At 39.0% G+C, this 20331-nt stretch overlaps 1 protein-coding gene across 10 annotated transcripts in view; it reads right to left on the bottom strand.

The window, feature by feature from the left end:
• GPHN (gephyrin) overlaps nt 1–20126 on the bottom strand; it is a 546412-nt gene extending 526286 nt beyond the window's left edge. For 5 of the 10 annotated variants that reach the window (XM_069596846.1, XM_069596847.1, XM_069596838.1 and 2 more), the window contains exon 1: nt 19476–20117. In XM_069596846.1, the coding sequence (XP_069452947.1) occupies nt 19476–19539 (64 nt within the window). In that variant the 5' untranslated portion in view covers nt 19540–20117. Of the gene's footprint in view, nt 1–19475 lie in introns of all 10 variants that reach the window. The other 5 variants (XM_069596842.1, XM_069596844.1, XM_069596845.1 and 2 more) reach the window with 3 other exon arrangements.
• Nucleotides 20127–20331: the final 205 nt, after the last annotated feature.

The raw sequence follows: 20331 nt of genomic DNA, 5'->3' as shown, positions 1-20331 counted from the left end.
CCTTTTCCAGTCCTATGGCCACTGCTGAGTTTTCTAAATTAGCTGCCATATAGAATGCATCATCTTTCACAGCATTATCTTTTAGGATTTGAAATGGCTCAGCTGGAATTCCATCACTTCCATTAACTTTGTTCGTAGTAATGCTTCCTAAGGCCCAGTTGACTTCACATCACAGGATGTCTGGCTTAGGTGAGTGACCACACCATCGTGGTTATCCGGGTCATTAAGACCTTTTTTGTACAGTTCTGTATATTCTTGCCACATCTTCTTAATCTCTTCTGCTTTTGTTAGGTCCTTGCTGTTTCTGTCCTTTATTGTGCCCATCTTTGCATGAAATGTTCCCTTGGTATTTCTACTTTTCTCATTCTATTGTTTTCCTCTATTTCTTTGCATTGTTCACTTAAGAAGGCTTTCTTCTCTCTCCTTGATATTCTCTAGGTTTCCCTTATAGCTCAGTTGGTAAAGAATCCACCTGCAATGCAGGAGACCCTGGTTTGATTCCTGGGTCAGGCAGATCTGCTGGAGAAGGGATAGGTTACCCACTCCAGTACTGTTGGGCTTCCCTTGTGGCTCAGCTGCTCAAGAATCCACCTACAATGCAGAAGACCTGGGTTCAATCCCTGGGTTGCAAAGATCCCCCAGAGAAGGAAAAGGCTACCCACTCCAGTAATCTGGCCTGGAGAATCATGAACTGTATAGTCCTTGGGGTTGCAAAGAGTCAGACACAACTGAGCAACTTTCACTCACTTCACTTATACTCTCTAGAACTTTACATTGTCAGGTATATTTTTCCCTTTCTCCTTTGCTTTCTGCCTCTCTCTTTTTTCCTCAGCTATTTGTAAGACCTCCTCAGACAACTACGTTGCCTTCTTGCATTTCTTTTTCTTTAGGATGGGTTTAATTACCCTTCCTGTACAGTGTTACAATCCTCCATCTATAGTTCTTCAGACACTCAAGTCTACCAGATCTAACCCCTTGAATCGATTCGTCACCACTACCATACAACCATAAGGGATTTGATTTAGGTCATACCTGAATGGCCTAGTGGTTTCCCCTATTTCTTCAATTTAAACCTGAATTTGGCAATAAGGAGTTCACAGCCAGCTCCAGGTCTTGTTTTTGCTGACTGTCTAGAGCTTCTCCATCTTCAGCTGTAGAGAATATAATCAATCTGAGTTCAGTATCGACCATCTGGCGACATTCACGTGCAGCGTCATCTCTTACGTTGTTGTAAGAGGGTGTTTGCTATGACCAGCATGTTCTCTTGGCAAAACTCTGTTAGCCTTTGACTGAGTGAGTATTAGTTGCATCAGTCATGTCTGACTTTTGCAACTCCATGAACTGTAGCCCACCAGGTTCCTTTGTCCATGGAATTCTCTAGGCCATAATACTGGAGTGGGTAGCCTTTCCCTTCTCCAGGGGATCTTCCCAACCCAGGGATCAAACCTGGTTTCCTGCATTGTAGGTAGATGCTTTGCCATCTGAGCCACCAGGGAAGACCCTGTTAGCCTTTGTTCTGCTTCATTTTGTATTTCAAGGCCAAACTTGCCTGTTACTCCAAATATCTCTTGACCTCCTACTTCTGCATTCCAATCCCCTATGATGAAAAGCATATCTTTTGTTGGTGTTAGTTCTAGAAGGTCTTGTAGGTCTTCATAGAACCATTCAACTTTAGCTTCTTTGGCATTAATGGTTGAGACATAGACTTGGATTGCTGTGATACTGAATGGTTTGCCTTGGAAACGAACAGAGATCATTCTGTTGTTTTTGAGATTGCACTCAAGCACCGCATTTTGGACTCTGCTGCTAACAATGAGAGCTACTCCATTTCTTCTAAGGGATTCTTGCCCACACATAGCAGATACAATAGTCATGTGAATTAAATATACTCATTCCCGTCCATTTTAGTTCATTGATTCCTAAAATGTCAATGTTCACTCTTGCCATCTCCTGCTTGCTTGATCACATCCTATTTACCTTGATTCCTGGACCTAACGTTCCAGGTTTCTATGCGATAGTGTTCTTTACAGCATCAGACTTTACTTTCACTACCAGGCTCAGCCACAACTGACTGTCATTTCCACTTTGGCTCAGCCTCTCCATTCTTTCTGGAGCTATTTCTCTACTCTGCCCCAGTAGCACATTGGACACTAATTGCGGTGCTTCCTGTGTCACATCTTTTTTTTGCATTTTCATAGTGTTCATCGGGTTCTCAGGGCAAGATGATTGGAGTGGTTTTCTATTGCCTTCTTCAGTGGACCACTTTCTGACAAAACAGTATAAAAAGGCAATAAAAGAATGAAAGACTCTATATCATAACATGCCAATTCTCTGAAAGCTGATTTACAGTTTCAATACAATCCTAGTCATAATACCTATAGATTTTTAGAATTGTAATCTATTTCTAAATACATATGATAATACAAATGATGGAGGACAACCTGCCCCCAAAACAAAGTTGAAGAAAAACTTTAGAGAATTTATACTACCAGATATCAAGACTTAGTATAAAGCTATAGTAATTAGGATATGGTAACACTGGTACAAAGACAGACAAATAGACCAATGGAACAGAAATACTCTTAGAACAAATCTGTCTGATTTATATCAAAGGTACTCTACAATTTAGTGGGGAAAGGACTTTTTCTTTTTAATACAAAAAATGGTGCTAGATCAACTGAATAAGTCATACGTTTTAAAAGAAATTTTTGATCTCTGCCTCATGTCATTCATACAAATTAATTTGAAATGTATCAGAACTTCAAGTGAAAGGGAAAGCAAAAAAGCTCAAGAATATTTTGGAGAATATTTTGATGATCCTATAATAGGCAAAGACTTTTTAAATAAGACACAAAAATCCACTAAAGATAAAAATAAAGTTTAATAAATTGAACTTCATTAATAATAAGAATTTTTATTTATTAAAAGACTCTATTGCTGCTGCTGCTGCTAAGTCACTTCAGTCATCTCCGAGTCTGTGTGACCCCATGACGGCAGCCCACCAGGCTCCCCCGTCCCTGGGATTCTCAAAGCAAAAACACTGGAGTGGGTTGCCATTCCTTCTCCAATGCATGAAAGTGAAAAGTGAAAGTGAAGTCGCTCAGTCGTGTCCGACCCTCAGCAACCCCATGGACTGCAGCCTTCCAGGCTCCTCCTTCCATGGGACTTTCCAGGCAAGAGTACTGGAGTGGGGTGCCATTGCCTTCTTCGAAAAGACTCGCCACAGAGTGGGAGAGGATAATTACGATACATACACCCAGAGTTCCCATATTCAGAATTACAAAGAATTCCTACAAATCTGTAAGACAAAGACAGCCTTATTAAAAACGTTCACTTTAAAATTAATATATTATAAAGGGCTCAACATCATTTTTTATCTGGGAAATATAAATTAGAAATCACTACACACTAACCCCAGAATGGTCAAAATTGAAAAGACTGACAATAAGAAATTTTGACAAGAATGTAGAGCAATGAAACTTTCATCCATTACCGGCAGGGACAGAAAAATGGTACATCTTTTGGAAAAACAGTTAACTCAGAAATTCTACACCGAGAATAGAGACAATGTATGTATCAAAAAAATTTATATGAGAATATTCATGACAGCTTTATTAACAATAGTCAGAAACTGGAAACAATTCAAATGTCCATGAACAGAAAAATAAGAATCCAATTCATTCAGCAGAATACCACATGTTAATAAAAAGAATGAATAACTGCTACACACAACAATGAGGATAGTGTCACAGACATAATGATGAATGACAGAAGTCATTATACCTATATAAAGTGCAAGAACAGGCATAATTAATCCTTTACAAAAAAATCAGAATAGTGAGTATTTAAGGGTGGCAGAGGAATTAGATATTGACTAGTAAAAGGCATAGGGCTTCCCTGGTGGCTCAGTGGTAAAGAACCCACCTGCCAATGCAGGAGACTCGGGTTCGATCCTTGGGTCAGGAAGATGCCCTGGAGAAGGAAGTAACAACCAACTCCAGCATTCTTTGGGCTTCACTGATAGCTCAGCTGGTAAAGAATTTGCCTGTAATGCAGCAGACCCTGGTTCAATTCTTGGGTCGGGAAGATCCCCGGGAGAGGGCATAATAAAAGGCAGGAAGGAAAATTCTGGACTGCTGGAAATGTTCATGGGTGACACTTATAAGGATCTATACATATGAAAAATTCACAATATTGTATAACATTTGTGCATTTTACTGTATATATATCTCAGATTCTAAAACTTCTACACTACATAATTCAAATAGAATATTTGGGACAAATCTTACTACAAAGGATACACCATATAATTTATTTTAATACCCAAGACTAGGAGTAAAGTAGCCCGGATTTTAGCTCCAACTCTATCATTTAGATGTGTAACGTTAAATAAGTCATTTAACTGCATCTTAGTTTCTTTATACACTACAGTGGGTTAGCACAGATAATCCTTAAAGTTCTTTCTAAACCCAAAAATCTGAGTCTTTAAGATAGATTGTTCAATTTAAAAAATCAAATTTCAAACTACTACAGAGTCACCTAAAGTCTGAATGTAGCAAAACCTAATTAGCTCTTATAATTCTAACTTAAGCAGGTTAAAAGAAGTACATGCTGCTGTTTATTCTGAATCCTCTATACTTATATTTAAGCTCATCTACTTTAGCCAAGACATTCTGGAGCCACCCCTTCTGGTATCACCCAAGAAACCTGACAGCCAGATTACCTTTCCTTGTTTTCCTAAGGATGGGTTATTCATTCTTCCAGGCCTTACTCAAACACTATCTCCTTTAAAATACCATACCCTCCTACAGCCACTCAGTCAAAATTAATTGTTCCTTCCTCTGTGCACCCACAGTATGCTGCTTGAACTTCTATTATGGCTCTTATTTCATTCTGTATTACTGCATTCTGTTCCTTGCATTCTTGTATACAATTACACCCTTTCCAGAAGTATATACTTCCTCAGCCAACCATATCATTCAAATCAGACTCAGAAATCAATGAATAACAGTATAGTAAGATCACCTTCATATCTGATTCTATGTTAATGGTGGCAAAGTGAAACAACAGATACTAAATGCTGCTGTCCCCTACTCAATGCAAGAAATTACAATGAATATTCAAATACTGAACTAATTCAGCCTGTCCTCCAATAGAACAATGAAATAAACAAAGGCAGATAGGTGAATAAAATAGCCAATTAGGCCTGAAACAGGGAAACAAATTATTTATTAAAATAATCCCCAAATTATCTTATGTCAGGAAATAGTTGATTAGGGAGAAAGCAAGCGAACTGCTTAGTGGTTAAATATTTAGTATCCCTTTTCTGTTAACTGACTCTACTCCTGTCCACATAGTTGGTACAACATAACCTCTATGCTCTGATCACAAATGACTGGTCCAGAACAAAGCTCTTCCTGAAATATTTTAGAAACACAACTGGGAAAATAAAGTCAGTTCTTCTCTGAATGACTGAAATGGGAAGATCTAAACAACACAAGAATAGTCAATGATAGTGTTTTTTCCATTATGAAAAAGGTAGAGCTGTGGTAAGACAAAATGGAGCTTTCTTTACAGAGTGAAGCAAAAACAAAAAACAGTTGTGAGGACCTTCAAACCCTGGGTCCAAAATTTCTAGCACCTCATCCCATGTTTAGGCTCTGTGAAATAAGACACTCCATTATTCTTACAGTAAATTTCCCCTTTACTAAAGCTAGTCCATTTGAATTGTCACTTGTAACCAAAACAATCCTGCAGCAGACTGTTATTTCGATGATCCCAAATTTATCATGCTTCCTAGTATTCCTAGTCTCCTTCCACAGTGACTCCGGCCTGAGCCTCTATGTTGATCAAAAGAATAAGGTTGGAAGTGAGGCTCTGCCAATTTCAAGCCTACCCCTTAATTGTCCTGGCAGCTCTGTTTCCTTCCTTTCACAATGCTTGCTCTTGGAATCCTTGTTGGAACTCAGCCGTCACACCGTGAGGCTAATGAATCAGACGTGGAGAAATCCACATGCAGGAGAACCAAGGCCCTGGACAACAGTCCCAACCAAGCCTCCAGGTGACTGCAGACAGACCAGAACCCCGACCAATGCCACGCAAAGCAGAACTACTGAGCTCATTCAACCACAAAAGTTGTGGTGGTTTACAGGGCAAATAAAGTTTGACTCACATGCAGGTAACTTAAAATTATACTTTTCTAACAGGGACTATGTCTTTCAGCATGGATTGGGAAGCTATAGCGCCTTTGGGCCAACACTGGACAACCAACTGTTTTTGTAAATAAAGTTTTACTGAAACATAGTCATGCTCATTTATTTACATATTATCTATGGCTGCTTTTATGCTATGAGGGCAGAGCTGAGTAGCTGTGACATAAATCATATAGCTGGCAGAGCCTAAAATATTTATTATCTGGCCCTTTACAGCAAAAGTTTAGTAAACCCTGTCACGCACTGCTTGGTAAGTGTTTTAATATATAAATGACTAAAACTGTAAACCGACTTTACAACCAACTCCTCATACCTAAAAGATGACACTGTAAACATTCAGTAGCTTTAGCTTAACAAAACACATGGCACATGTTTGCTAAAGGCTGAATGTTTGTGTCCAGCCTTCCAAATTCACATGCTGAAACCGATTCCCCTAGTTAGTGGTGTTTGGATGGGGGGCCTTTGGGAGAGATTAGGTCATGAGGACCTAGCCCTCATGAGTGAGATCAATACCATTAAAAGAGAGACTCAGAGAGTCCCCTCCCCATTTCTGCAATGTGAGGAAACAGAAGATGGCTATCTATGAACCATGAAGTAGGCCCTCGCTGGACATTGAAGCTGATGGTAACTTGATCTTAAATTTCCTGGACTCCACAACTGTAAGAAATAAATTTCTGTTGTTTATAAGCTACCCAGTCTATAGTACTTTGCTATGGCAACCCAAGCAGACTTAAGACAGTTACTGAATTGGACTGCACTGCCTGTTAACAAGTCAGGCTATGGTCCAACCATCAGATTAATTAATAGGAAATGACAGGCCAGGAAAACAATAGTAATAAAATCAAATCTATAACTAAATAAAGTTCCTACTTATGGGGATAGGAGGGTCCCTATTTCAAGTGTCTCATGTATTAGATAGGACCCACTTCTGAATTGCATTCAAAATCAGAAAGGAATGAATGTTTCATTATGAGGCACAATTGGCAATTTTTCAATTAATAATGCTTCATAGATGTGTCTGCAGGAAAAAAAATGGAAAACCCAAGTCCAGTATCGACATAATCAATGATTCTCAAACTTTCCTGCCTAAAATCATCTTTGACAATGCTTTAAATTTTATAGATTTTCTTTTGGTATCTGGTCCTTTATAAAGTATCTTTCACCTTTTATATATAATATTCATTTGTCTTATGTCCCCCAAACACAGCAAGGTCTAGGCTTTGGCTCACTGTCCCTGAGGTTTACTATTTCCCTTATATAGCGATTAAAACTCATAGAATTCTATATATAAATCAACTATTATCTAATATAGTTTCATTTGCTATCACTTTATCATCCTGTATTACTGCCTCACTTAACATTTAACACCACTGTATAACATTTAAAACTCTTCCACCTTCTTAACTACAGTATAGTATCCCATAACTATAATATGAACATATCTGTATATAGGGGCAATTTTCTCTACAGATCTTAACAAGCCTTAGAGACTATTAGAAGCAGTTTCCCATATATACTTTAAACCTATGCCTCAAAAATCTCAAATATTTGTCCTTAGTTATCACACTACAAACAGCATTTTCTGACTCTAACAACACCAAAATTAAGCTAGAAAATAAGACTCTAGATCAAGCAAATCCCCAGTATAGTATTGATCTTTAATGATGCTCCTTAAGTAAGATAAAACAGAAAAACAGCATGAAAATTAATCATGATTGGGTCATATAGCTAAATGTTACATTGTTTGCTTTCTATTATCATATCTGTAATGGTAATTAGACTCAAATTTATTATAATATATAACAAGCATGTAATGATTATCTATTATGTGGGCACACTCACCCAACATTTACACTTATTATTTCACTTACCAAAACAACCCTCTTAGGCAAGCAATGGATTATTCCTCATTTCACGGGATGAGAAAATTGAAGCTTACAAACTTCACTTAACTCAGGTATAAACCCAGGCATGAACCTAACGCATATACTGTTCATTGAAGCTATATGTCTTATTTTTACAACAGCTTCATTTTAAATATTTAACAGCAAAATAATCATATTTGTGGGGCTTGCTAATTTTTGCTTTCCAGGTCTCTGGCATATTACTACAATTTAAATTTAAAAGGAAAAAGGTACTATTTCAAAACCTCTTAACCACTATTACCCTTCTAAGCTTGACTGTGTGAATCAGTTGTTATACTTACATGTATATAATTTGTATTCTAAATCTTGAGTGTCTTGCAATATGAACTCTCTATAGCATGGGACAGTGAATGAAATAAAACTGCATATATTCTGCAATGGAAGTAACAGACATTATTTCCATTTACAGTTGGTATGAATGTCAGTGTCTTTTTCCAGCAGTTTTCCTGTTTGAAGCAAGGAAGGCATTTCATATCAATAGTTTTGCTGTCAGTAACAAACTGTAGATAAGGTGACTACTAGCAGTGAGAGTATGGTAAACATGAGGTAAATATGAGATTGAGATTATTAAGATTTTAGAGCTGAAGGAGATTTTAGAAAGCATCACTTTATCTTTACATTTACAGATAATGATACCAAACACTCACTGGAAAAATCCAAAATAGAACTTATTCCAATGTTCTTTCCTCATACAGTAGTAACAGAATCAAGACCGGCTGTTGCCATCATAGATTTTCTGAATAAAATAATACATTCAGCCAATCCTTTAATGTTGAAAGAGGAAGAAAAAAGAGATAACTGGGAAATACACACATACACACTTTAAAGGCAAATCCAGAAAAAAAGGATTAATTTTCATAGTAGCGATTACTGTTGGAAACCACTATTTCTACAGCAAAAGCTAAAATATTAATAATACAAAGGCATTATACAGACTTCCAAAAGATCATTTTCAGGACAAAGACCATTATTTCCCAAAGAAGTGTTAAACAGAATTCTGCTTTGTCTTTAAACAGCATTCCATCTTCAAAAAGTTTTGGCAACACTAAACTAAATAATGTTCACCAGGCTCCACACTGCAGTATTACTCACATCTTTAATATGCTCTGCTGCTGCTAAGTCGCTTCAGTCGTGCCCGATTCTGTGCGACCCCATAGACGGCAGCCCACCAGGCTCTGCCATCCCTGGGATTCTCCAGGCAAGAACACTGGAGTGGGCAGCCATTTCCTTCTCCAATGCGTGAAAGTGAAAAGTGAAAGTGAAGTCACTCTGCTGCTGCGGCTGCTAAGTCGCTTCAGTCGTGTCCGACTAGGTGCAACCCCATAGACGGCAGCCCACCAGGCCCCCCTGTCCCTGGGATTCTCCAGGCAAGAACACTGGAGTGGGTTGCCATTTCCTTCTCCAATGCATGAAACTGAAAAGCGAAAGGGAAGTCGCTCAGTAGTGTCTGACTCTTAGCGACCCCATGGACTGCAGCCCACCAGGCTCCTCTGTCCATAGGATTTTCCAGGCAAGAGTACTGGAAGTCGCTCTAGTATACTGTCAATCTTCATAAGGAGGGATATATTATACAGCACTTTCCAAATTTATTTAACCACATTAAAAGCTCTTAATAGCATACCTATTATAACATTTCCCAAAGAAGTGCTACTAGAACACAACTTAGGAAACACTGGAAGGGATCATTCGAAGAAAAAGAAAACTGAAGACTCTGAACAAAACTTTAAATAAAGCAATATAAAAGAGCTGTTGCAAAAACTAGCAAGATCTTATTGTTACATGTGTGTGCTCTGCTGTGCTTAGTCACTCAGTCCTATCTGACTCTTTGTGACACCCCCAAAGACCCCCAAAGACCCCCAAACCCCCCATCCGCCACTGTCTGTAGCCCTCATGGCCCCTTTGCTCCTTTGTCCATGGGATTTTCCGGGCAAGAATACTGGAGTGGGTTGACATTTCCTCCCTTAGGAGATTTTCCCAACTCAGACATCAAACCCTCATCTCCTGTGTCTCCTGCACTGCAGGCAGATCCTTTACTGCTGAGCAACTCGGGACTCCTAATACATGTATATAATTCAAGAAAGAGTTCTATCTCAAAAGAACTCATGAAGATTAAAAAGATAATACCAAATGAAGGTGAGAATATTCATTACAATTAGTACAAACTTGTCTTCCAAACAGGGTGTAATTTTTTTTCAAAATTTTTAAAAGCAGATACTGTTTACCCAAAAATTATATTTATGGTAATTAACCTCACATTAAAAAAAACTCACAAATATGCAATAATAAATGTACCATGTTATCATCTACAGCATTTGATACATGAAAAATTAGAAACCTCTATGTCCATCAATAGAGGATTGATTAAATATAGTGAAACCTATGATGATATATAACAAACATTAAAAAGAAAGATGTGCACCTCTATCAACTATTAAATGCCAAGGAATATACTGTACTGATTAAGACCTTTACTCTAGGAACAGCCTCTGTGTGTGTGCTCAGTCACTCAGTCATGTCTGATTCTTTGAGACCCCATGGACTACAGTCCGCCAGGTTCCTCTGTCCACGGAGTTTCCCAAGCAAGAATACTGCAGTGGGTAGCCATTCGCTTCCCCAGAGATCTTCCTGATCCAGGGATCGAACCCGGATCTCCTGCACTGCAGGCAAATTCTTTACTGTCCGAGCTGCCAGGGAAGCCCTAAGAACAGTTCAACTCACAGTTTGGCCTTTTCTCAACGTGGCCTCTTATTACAGTAATTTGAGCAAATTCCTTAATCTCTCTCTGCTACAATTTTTTCTAATGTAAAGTGGCGATATTGATACTATGATGAGGATTAAATAAATTAATAGGTTCTATGGCAGGCTCTAGAAAATTATCTCATACTTGGTAACTCTCAATTAACCCTGTATTATTACTTCCACTAACATGAAAAGTTGTCTGAACTATGATGAAAAAAGAGGAAGGTACAGAATACATACGAGTAAAGATCACAAACTCAAACACCTACCTACCAGGCAAGGCTGGTAACACACAGGTTAAGTGGGAATTGTGGGAAACTGGAGAATACATGCCCTACCTCACGAGGACAGCTACTCTAACCAACTGCTGTCCTATGGGAAGAGATGACAGCATTGCTGATCTTAAAAAACTAAAAATACAGGTTAATATAAAATGTCTTTTGTAATATTAGAAAGATACTTTTTGTAAAGACACAGTATGGGCCTAATGAAACGTTGTACTGGTTAGTACTCCATAGTCTACCACTGACTGCAGATGAGAAGCTAGAAGTAGGGAAGGGGGCAAGTGTGTAAAGTCACGGCAGAAAAGAAAACACAATAGAGAACCATAGTACCATACACCACAATAAAAGGTATTCAGAATAGAATACAGAAATATAATTGCTCAGAGTACAGTCGGGCCTGTGCTTGAATTCTGGCAGGGCCGCAGGTGCAACCTTAAGCAAGTTACCTAACCTCTATTTCTTAGGCAGAATAAAAAGGAATAATATATTTCCTTATAAAGGCTATAAAGAGTAAATAACATGTGCTAAGTGCTAAGCACAAACAGGACATATTTATGCCATATAAATATGTATGTGTGTATATATATATATAAACCCGACAGATGTTAGCTATAATTACTTAAACCTGATTAAATAAGATAATTAAATTATGTTCAATACTTTCCATCTTAGAAAGCAGAAAATGTGTAATGGTTTAAAAATTTGTATCAAAAATGGTTTAACGTGAAACAGTTTTGGTGCTTATACTTATCCACATCAAATAAAATATAGAAGCACTTTATTCCTCGAAATGCAACATAAATGAAACATGATTTGTCAGAATCCAACTTGACTAAATAGTGTGTTCCTGTTGGTACTAAAATATAATCTCCAAGAGGATGACTGTGTCTGTCTTGCTCACTGTGGTGCCCCTCACTTTAGCACACAGCCAAGCAAGCAGCAGGCACTGAGTACTGGATACATTGCTTTCTGTCTCCCTCACAGTAACTGGACAAGTTGAGCATAATTTCTCCCATTCAAAACTAAGGAAATTCAGATAAAATGCAGTTACATTGTCTTGAAAGTGGTAAAAGATGTAGAACTTTTAACTCCTATCTTATGCTTTTATGTCTATCAGAATTAACTTTCAAAATAACAGCATTTTCAGAATCTTTCACCTATAATTTTAATTTTTAATTTTTTAAAATAAGTTTAAAAAACTACTCTAAAATAACTCTTACACAGATAATGCCTATCAACTTAATTATATAAAAATCAGAAAATATATAAACACATAAGAAAAATAAAACTATATAAATATTAAATTGATAGTATGAAATATCTCAAATACACATCATTGATATCATCCTGTCAACAGTAATAAATGTATAGAAAAATACTAAACCCCACTCCACTTACCCTGAACTATCTTTTTAGTAATAATAGTGAAGTTCTTGTTTATCTAAACGTTACTGAGCTACTGTTTCCTAAACTACTAAGTGTCACACCATCTAGTTTTTCTTTTTTAACATCATTGATACTTCATTAATATTAATGAAATACTTCATTAATAGATCCTGTAACAAAAGGGCAAAGAAGTGAAGAACACAATCACCTGTTTCAAAAACTGTAAAATCTACTTTAAATAAGATGATTTTATATGAAGCTATTAGCAAATTGCACCAAAATAGCATATGAAGGGGAAAGAAGATTATTGAGTACACAATTAACATTTGAAAAATAATAGTTTGAACTGCACCAATCCACTTACACCTAGGATTTTTTTTTTTTTTTTTTTGAGTAAGTACTGTAGTACTACATGATCCAAGGTTGGTTCAATTGACAGAACCTTGGATAGGGGAGAATCAGAGAAGACAGACTACAAAGCTTACCGGTTGTGGACTGCGGGGCAAGTGGGGGTAAGTGATGGTATCCCTACTCACCCCTTCCACATTGTTAAAGAGTTGACTGTATAATCCAAGTTAGACATATATGGTAGAATTTTCACATACATTATCTCAGTTCTTAACAACCCTGTGAAGTAAGCATCACTACATTCATTCTGGAGAAGGAAAGTGAAAGTCAGATAGGTAAAATGAGCTTCCCAAAAAAAAGGGCAAATCAGAGTCTGAAATACAAGTCTGACTCCAAAGTCTTTTTTTTTTTCCTTTAAACTACATCTTGCAGCCTCCCACATGTACATGATTATAGGGTATAGCAACATTTATAAACATTACAAGAAAACAAAGACAGACATCATCATAGAGAATAATTCCTAGGAAAGATTCTGTTGAGGAAATGAAGTGTGAGCTGAGTCTGAAATTAAATGTAAAACTGAAACCACTGTTAATTTTGTGAGTGATACCACAAAAACTTCTAAATGAAAAAAAATCTAAATATTTTCCCTTAGGCTTATACTGACAATGTAATCACTGAAATTTTTCATCTTTTCTTCCATTTCTTATTCTCTTGTATTTTCAATGTATAACCTACCCCTCCCCCATAATGATTCCCATTAAAAAGACAAAAACAAAAAACCAAGCCTGCTATCCAACATTTCTCTTTCCAGCTAGTCAAGATACTAAAGGATAGAAACATATATTGCCATAAGAGCCTCCTTCATGCTAATAGTGAGAAAAGCTGAGAGAGTTACAGAACTTCACTGGCCAGACTAGCATTAGATAATGAGTCTTCTAGAGTTCTTGCTATGGCCCCGCGCTCCTTAATTTTTCCTCACCAAGGCACCAACAACAGAAGAACATGAGGTCTGGAGTTACGTAATAGGTTCACTTGAAATTTCTTTGAAGTTTAATTTTATCTAAAAGCTCCTTCAAAATTGTACATTCGTGCCTGATTTACTCATGCTTACTGTAGTATTAAAATGCTTTAAATACGACATTCTAAAATTGATATTTTAGATCAATTAAAATCGATATTTCAGGAATTATTATGTTTGTTTCCATAGCTTAGAATCTAGCGCTTAGAATCATTAGAGTATCCGTGTTCAGTGTCATGTATCCCAACTTGGAGAAACGGCACAAATTGTGTAATGCTCCTTTCACATTTCTTTGCTCCTTTATTTTTCAAATGAGGACTTTTTTTTAAAGCATAGTAAATTTAACTCCGTTTTTTCAAAATGTATACTTCCTGGCAAAACTATTGTAAAAGTTGTTGCAGTTGTTTAATTACAACATCTTCAAGCAGTTCTACATACTCAGTTTGAACTGATTAAGTACAAATTCACTTATAAACTCATTAAACCACCTGGATGGAATCTCTACATCACAATAACTCATTAAACATTCGCTCTTCCCAGAGGTCACTCAAAAATTAAGTAAGGTTGCATGCTATTCATATTAACAATAGATCCAATTACTTTTAAACAAGTTAAATAATCTGTTTTTCTTCTCTGCCTAGATATGAAGGAAGATATCCCTTGTGGTTTCACTATTTTCTTTCTCAGGATTTCCTTATTTTAACATCTCAAATTCCAAATAAGCTTAGTTTTTCAATCTTATTTACAATTGCCAAGTATAAACTTTATCTATTTTACTCACTATTTCAAAAAAGCACCCCATTCACCTTAACCAGGAATCTATCACCAGTAAGAGAGAAACAGATTCATTCATCATTTCCTCCCCAATAACAGGTTGCTGATTCTCCACCACATACCCCAGTTAAAGTCAAATATCATAAGTATCTTTAATACAGTTAAAACTCTTAACTAAGTTTGTGTACTACCAGTTTATAAAGTCTTTGATCAAAGGTAATAGTATTAAATGTATTCAACGGTATCTAATGTAATGATTTCTTAATCACTAATACATTGCTTCCAATCAGAAATTCATGAAGGAATGACCTAGTTTGAGAAATAAGCTTCTATTTAATAACAGTCATATAGATCAATATTGGTATGCTTGACAGTACACACAATTCCATTTTGTAGGATACAGGTTTTGTTTGCGATAGTGATTTGCCTTACTTAATGACAGCATTTATTCTCAAAAGATATATTTATATTTCTTTATCAGTAAGTGGGCTTTTCAGAAAATAAGGACACACATAATATACAAAGATAGGCATGAGGAATGAAATGAAATAAATGACTGAACAATTCCAGAGTCATATGATTATTAAATCCTTGGCTTAGAACTTGTTTTTTAAATATGTTGACTTTAGTTATAAATGACTAAAATACTCCCTAAATGTAAATAATATTTTAGTTTCTAGTTTACAATTAGTCTTTCATCTAATCTCTATTATCTAGTCTTATATATGTCTAATATCTCTTACTGATTACAAATCTACAACTTAGTGCAATAAAATGTATATTATTAGAGCAAAACCATGATTTTCAAATGCCCTTTCCTAAATATTTGCCTCTCTTTCTCATCCATGTCACTATCAGTGAAAATTTAGGTAATGGATTATTATCTTTAGCTAAGTGCTCTAGTATACCAAACATCAGCAGTGGCTAGCTAATAGGATATTAAACAACCAATGGAGCACAATCTATTCCTGTATCACAAACATACATGCACTCTATTTTCCTGATGTTTCCATGGAGCTTATAGAGGTAGTAGTCTACTTCCTCAATAAACAGCTTCTTCAGAAATAGGGGGGGAAAAAGGTAAAAAGTGACACATTTTATATAGTGAACCTGCTATGTAATTGTTAAGACTGACTGTAAGTATAATTACTACTGAAGTTGTAAAAAAAAAAAAAAAAGAAAAAAGAAAAATTCTTACATCTGTCCTACATCTCATTTCTAGTCTCAAAGCAACAGATACTTGTTTACTTGCCTCATGTTATTCATCATCACATTGTTTTTAGTCTTAGAGACCATTAGAAATTGATATATTAAAAACTAGATCTCAGACTACTAAAGATCATATAACTTTCATTTCTAACAAATCAACATAAAAAGTTACCAATAAAGATACTGTTTTTGCAGATGGACAATAATCTTCAACATAAAATGTTTCCTTGATAACCTATGTAAATGTTCCCTTTTTCCTGACCAAAAAAATAATGTAACTAAAATATCCATGTTACATTAATTATCATACTGATTTCCAAGTTCTGAATGATTCAAGATAGTAATACAAAAAGAAATGCCTTTGCTAAATATTTTCCTACTATATTATTTCAAAATTCTAACAGTTAATCTATTTGATAAGTTTCAATAGCTGCGTACCGTATTTCCCAAATTTATAGCTGAGACAGGATTACAAAAACATCTAGAAAATGAAAAGTTTCAAAATGGTACAAAAATTATCTTTCAAGAGACTATCAAAGATGTCACAAAGAAGTCAATTAAAGATTTTAGAAATGACAACACAATTTACCAAAATACTAACATATTGTAAAAAGTGTGTATTTCCTCTAAAATATGTAAAACCTCTCTAAAACAGACTTAGATAAACTACTTAAAATCACTATTATGAACCACGAAGAGGATATTTTATAAAACAAGCCCTCCACCTTTAAGAGAGCCACAAATTATGACTCAAGAAACATGGTTTCAAATGTGGCCTCAATTCAATTTTCTTAAGTATGAAATCATAGTATCTGCTTAAGTTCAGTAAAGAATAATTTTACACAGTAAAATTCCAATACTTGGAAGTTATACAAGACAAAATTGTGCAAAATGGTTTTATTTTTATAGGTTTTCATTGTGTGTGGAATGTTAAGATCATAAATATTAAGCTATTCGTAGTAAAATCCACTATTCACAAACAGAGCTGGTGCTGTTGCTCTGATTCTTCTCCATGTTTCCGGGCTCTAACATAGCAGACAATATTTGTTTCAATAATTTTAGTAAAAATCTCTCTGAATTATTTCTGACTTCAAATATCCATTTTATCACCAAATCCTACTGTCCTCTGTTACCATTTCTCCCAAATGTGCACCTTCCTTTTCACTCCTTCAGCTATATCCTTATTCCTGACCCTAGACTTCCCCCTAAACTACTGTACTTCATTTTCATGAGATAGTTTGACAATCTATTGTCTTTAATTCCACTGCCAAAGTTATCTTCTCTCATTGACATTCTGCTTGTGCCACCTACCTATCCTACGTAGGCATTCCAGGGCCTTTGCGTTACATTTTTATTCTGCTCAAGAGCCTCAACCTCAGCAACATATTCATTTATAAGGCTGCCACTGAACTGACTTTCAACTCCCCTTAAAAATGTCAGTTTCCTCTTACCACTGATAAACATAACAAATTCTCTCTTTAAGTAATCACATTTGCTCCTAATCAATCTGAGTAACGAATATCTTTTACATTTAGCTTTCAATCACGCAAGTAATTTATTTAGACAATTTTAGCACAGTAATTACATATAATGTTTATTTGTTTGCATATCAATGTCATCCCTATTGGAGTGCAGAGACACAGATAAGGGCTGCATCTTTCAAAGCATTCTGTACAACAGCTATCTACTATGTCACTTGACTCAGGTAAGCTGATTCACTAAATAAAACTATCAGAGAAAGCTTAAATAAACAATAAAAAAAAAGTTTTTAAAAAAAATCTCTATGGTTTAACTTGAAAACATTTATGACCTTTCATTTCCGTGGACAGTTGACACACTTTGGTTTCTATTAAGCTTTACTCTCACTACTCTATTAATTTTAAATTCTAAAGTGAGAGCTGAGGGCTGATATACGGTATACAATTTTACATCCCGCAAAAAGACTCTAAATATCAGCAATGTCAACGCCAAGATTGCTGAGTTACAACTGAATCTTCACACAAAGCAAGAGCTTCAGCACCAAAAGAAGCGAACAGCGCATCTTCTAACAGTGGGGGTGGGGGGTGGTTTCCCTTCCCTGCAACAGATTCAGACTAGTTTCACTATCGCGGGGGCTTTCAATTAGGAAAATTCAATAAATTACTATTAACATCTGGAAACAATATCAGAGAAAGACGACCCAGTTAGTTAAAAGGGAACAAGGGGTACCATGAGTATCTTCATAAAACTCAGCAGCCAAATTAAGCTTTGCATTCTTTATCAACAGAGATTTTTCTCTGCCTAATAAATAATAATAAAGCAAGTCTCATTCCATTTAGTCCCTTCTCGAGCTCCGTCTCAACCTGTCAGAATCTGACAAGGGAAAAAAAAAAAGAAGTGTGTGTGTGTGTGTGTGTGTGTGTGTGGTGGGGCGGGGGGAAGGAGGGGGGGGAGAACACGAGGATTCCCGTCTACATCGTTTCTTTTTCCAAAATCAGTAAGTCTTGGATTTCCTTCCCTCGGAACTAAGCTCTCAGGTTCCAAATATAGTTCTTTAACCCCCACCTCGCCACTCAATTACATAGAAACCTTACCAACTACAGAACCACAGCAGAATCGCCTACAAATCGGTTTGCTATTCATCTCAGAAGTCATGCCCTGCAGCAACTGCCTGTCGCCGAACTGAGGGATATTACCCAAATACAACGCAACGGAATCAGACATGCAGAGCACACACGGCTTCCGCGAGGGAGGGAAACTCGACCCGGGAAAAGTGCGCTCCTCACAAGCCTCGGGAGGGTGGGGGGAGGTCCCACAAGGGAGGGGGACAGAAGAGCCCGAGTAGGGGAATCCTTCCCTCTTAAGTAGAAAGGCTGGATCCCCAGTCGCAGGCTACAGCCTTCCCTCTAAGAAAACGAAGAGGCGGGCAGAGGGCCCTCCACTTGGGAAGGCAGAATGCAAACACTTTCCGAGGTCCGGGCGCAAGCCGATCCCCACCTCCCGGGGTGGGGAACGAAAGGTGTCCCATGGGTGGCAAAGGGGATTCCCGGCTCGCGAGGGGCAGCCTGAGACCGAGCAGAGTTTCGCCTAAAGAACACCCATGTCGTCTGTGGCCGGTGCCCCGGGAAAGCACTGCTAGAGCAGCGCGGGGCCGCCCAAGTAGGGGGAAGGGAAAAAGAGGGAGGGGGTGGAAAAGGGATTTCCCCCCTCTCTGGGACAAGCAGTAGCCGAGGGAGCGCGCGGGCCAGCCGAGAGCGGCATGCTTCAGACTGCGGAGCCGGGATCCCGTCGCCTGCCAGGAGCCCCGCAGCGCCCGCCGCACCGGCCCCTCGGTCCCCAGGGGCCCAGGACTTCGGCTGCGAAGGCACTGGGGCCTGACATCCACGGGATCGGCCCCAGCTCCCGGGGGACCCCGCGGGAACACCCCAACCTCCCAGCACCTCTCAGCGGTTGTAAAAACGTCCGCCCCCCCCCACCCCGTCCCCTTCCTCTGCCTTCCCTTCTCCCGAGGCCGCAGAGAAGGGTCATCACAGGCAAGAAGCCTGAGGCAAGCCGGGGACAGCGGCCGCGGCGGTCCTGGACCTCCTCCCCCGGTTACCTGTGAGGACTCCAACCCGGATTTGGTGGTCGTGGTTAGTGAGGATCATTCCCTCGGTCGCCATGTTTCCCAGCGCAGTCACCGCACTGACAGGAGCCGGGAGAAGCCAGAGCCCGGAGCGCGCGGGCCGGGAGCGCGCTCGCCTTGGAGAGCGCGAGAGCGAGAGCGCCCGGGGAGCGCGAGCCGAGCAGGGAAGGAGGGGGAGGCGGCCGAGTGCTCCGCGGCCTGCGCGAGTGAGAGGCCGGGCCCCGAGCGCGCGAGTCCGCGGGGGGGATGGGGGGGCGGAGTCAGGGCGCGGGACCCCGACTTCAGGTCGCAGGCGAAGAGCTGCGGGGGGGAACGCGGTGGCTGCCTAGGGAGACCGCGCGGAGGCGTTGGAGCGAGGCGGCAGAGACTCGTGCCGCTCTGCGGAGCGCGAGACCCAGCGCGGCTAGTCGGCAGGAGACTGAGGGGAAAGGAGAGCACAAGCTCCCGAGATTGCGGGGGTGGACTCGGGCCAGGGGCGGAGCTACACCGCTAATCGTGGAACTCGTGGAGAGTGAGGGGAGGAGTGAGCGCTCGGTTGCGAAGTGCTGGGAGCGGGAAGGAGCCGGCCCAGCCCAAACTGGACCGGGGAACGCTCCTGGGCGCGCGAGTAGCGCCGGATTGGCTAGGAGAACGCGGAGCGAGTGCGCGCGAGACACGAACGCAGGTTCCGCCGAGCCCCAGACAGAAGCAATCCCCTGCCGAGCCCGGCTCCCGGTCGTTTGTCAGCGACCCCGGCCGGCTCTTGGGGCTACGGAGCCCGCTCTCCCGAAGAAGAGAAAGGCTCCAGGGAGCCTGAAGGTGCCTTAGAAACCTGCGTGAGTGGCACAAC

This window comes from Ovis canadensis, chromosome 7, assembly GCF_042477335.2.
Source record: "Ovis canadensis isolate MfBH-ARS-UI-01 breed Bighorn chromosome 7, ARS-UI_OviCan_v2, whole genome shotgun sequence".
In the NCBI taxonomy this organism is placed as follows: Eukaryota; Metazoa; Chordata; class Mammalia; order Artiodactyla; family Bovidae; genus Ovis; species Ovis canadensis.
Note: the sequence above shows the minus strand (reverse complement) of the source record. Positions and strands in the feature narration are given on the sequence as shown.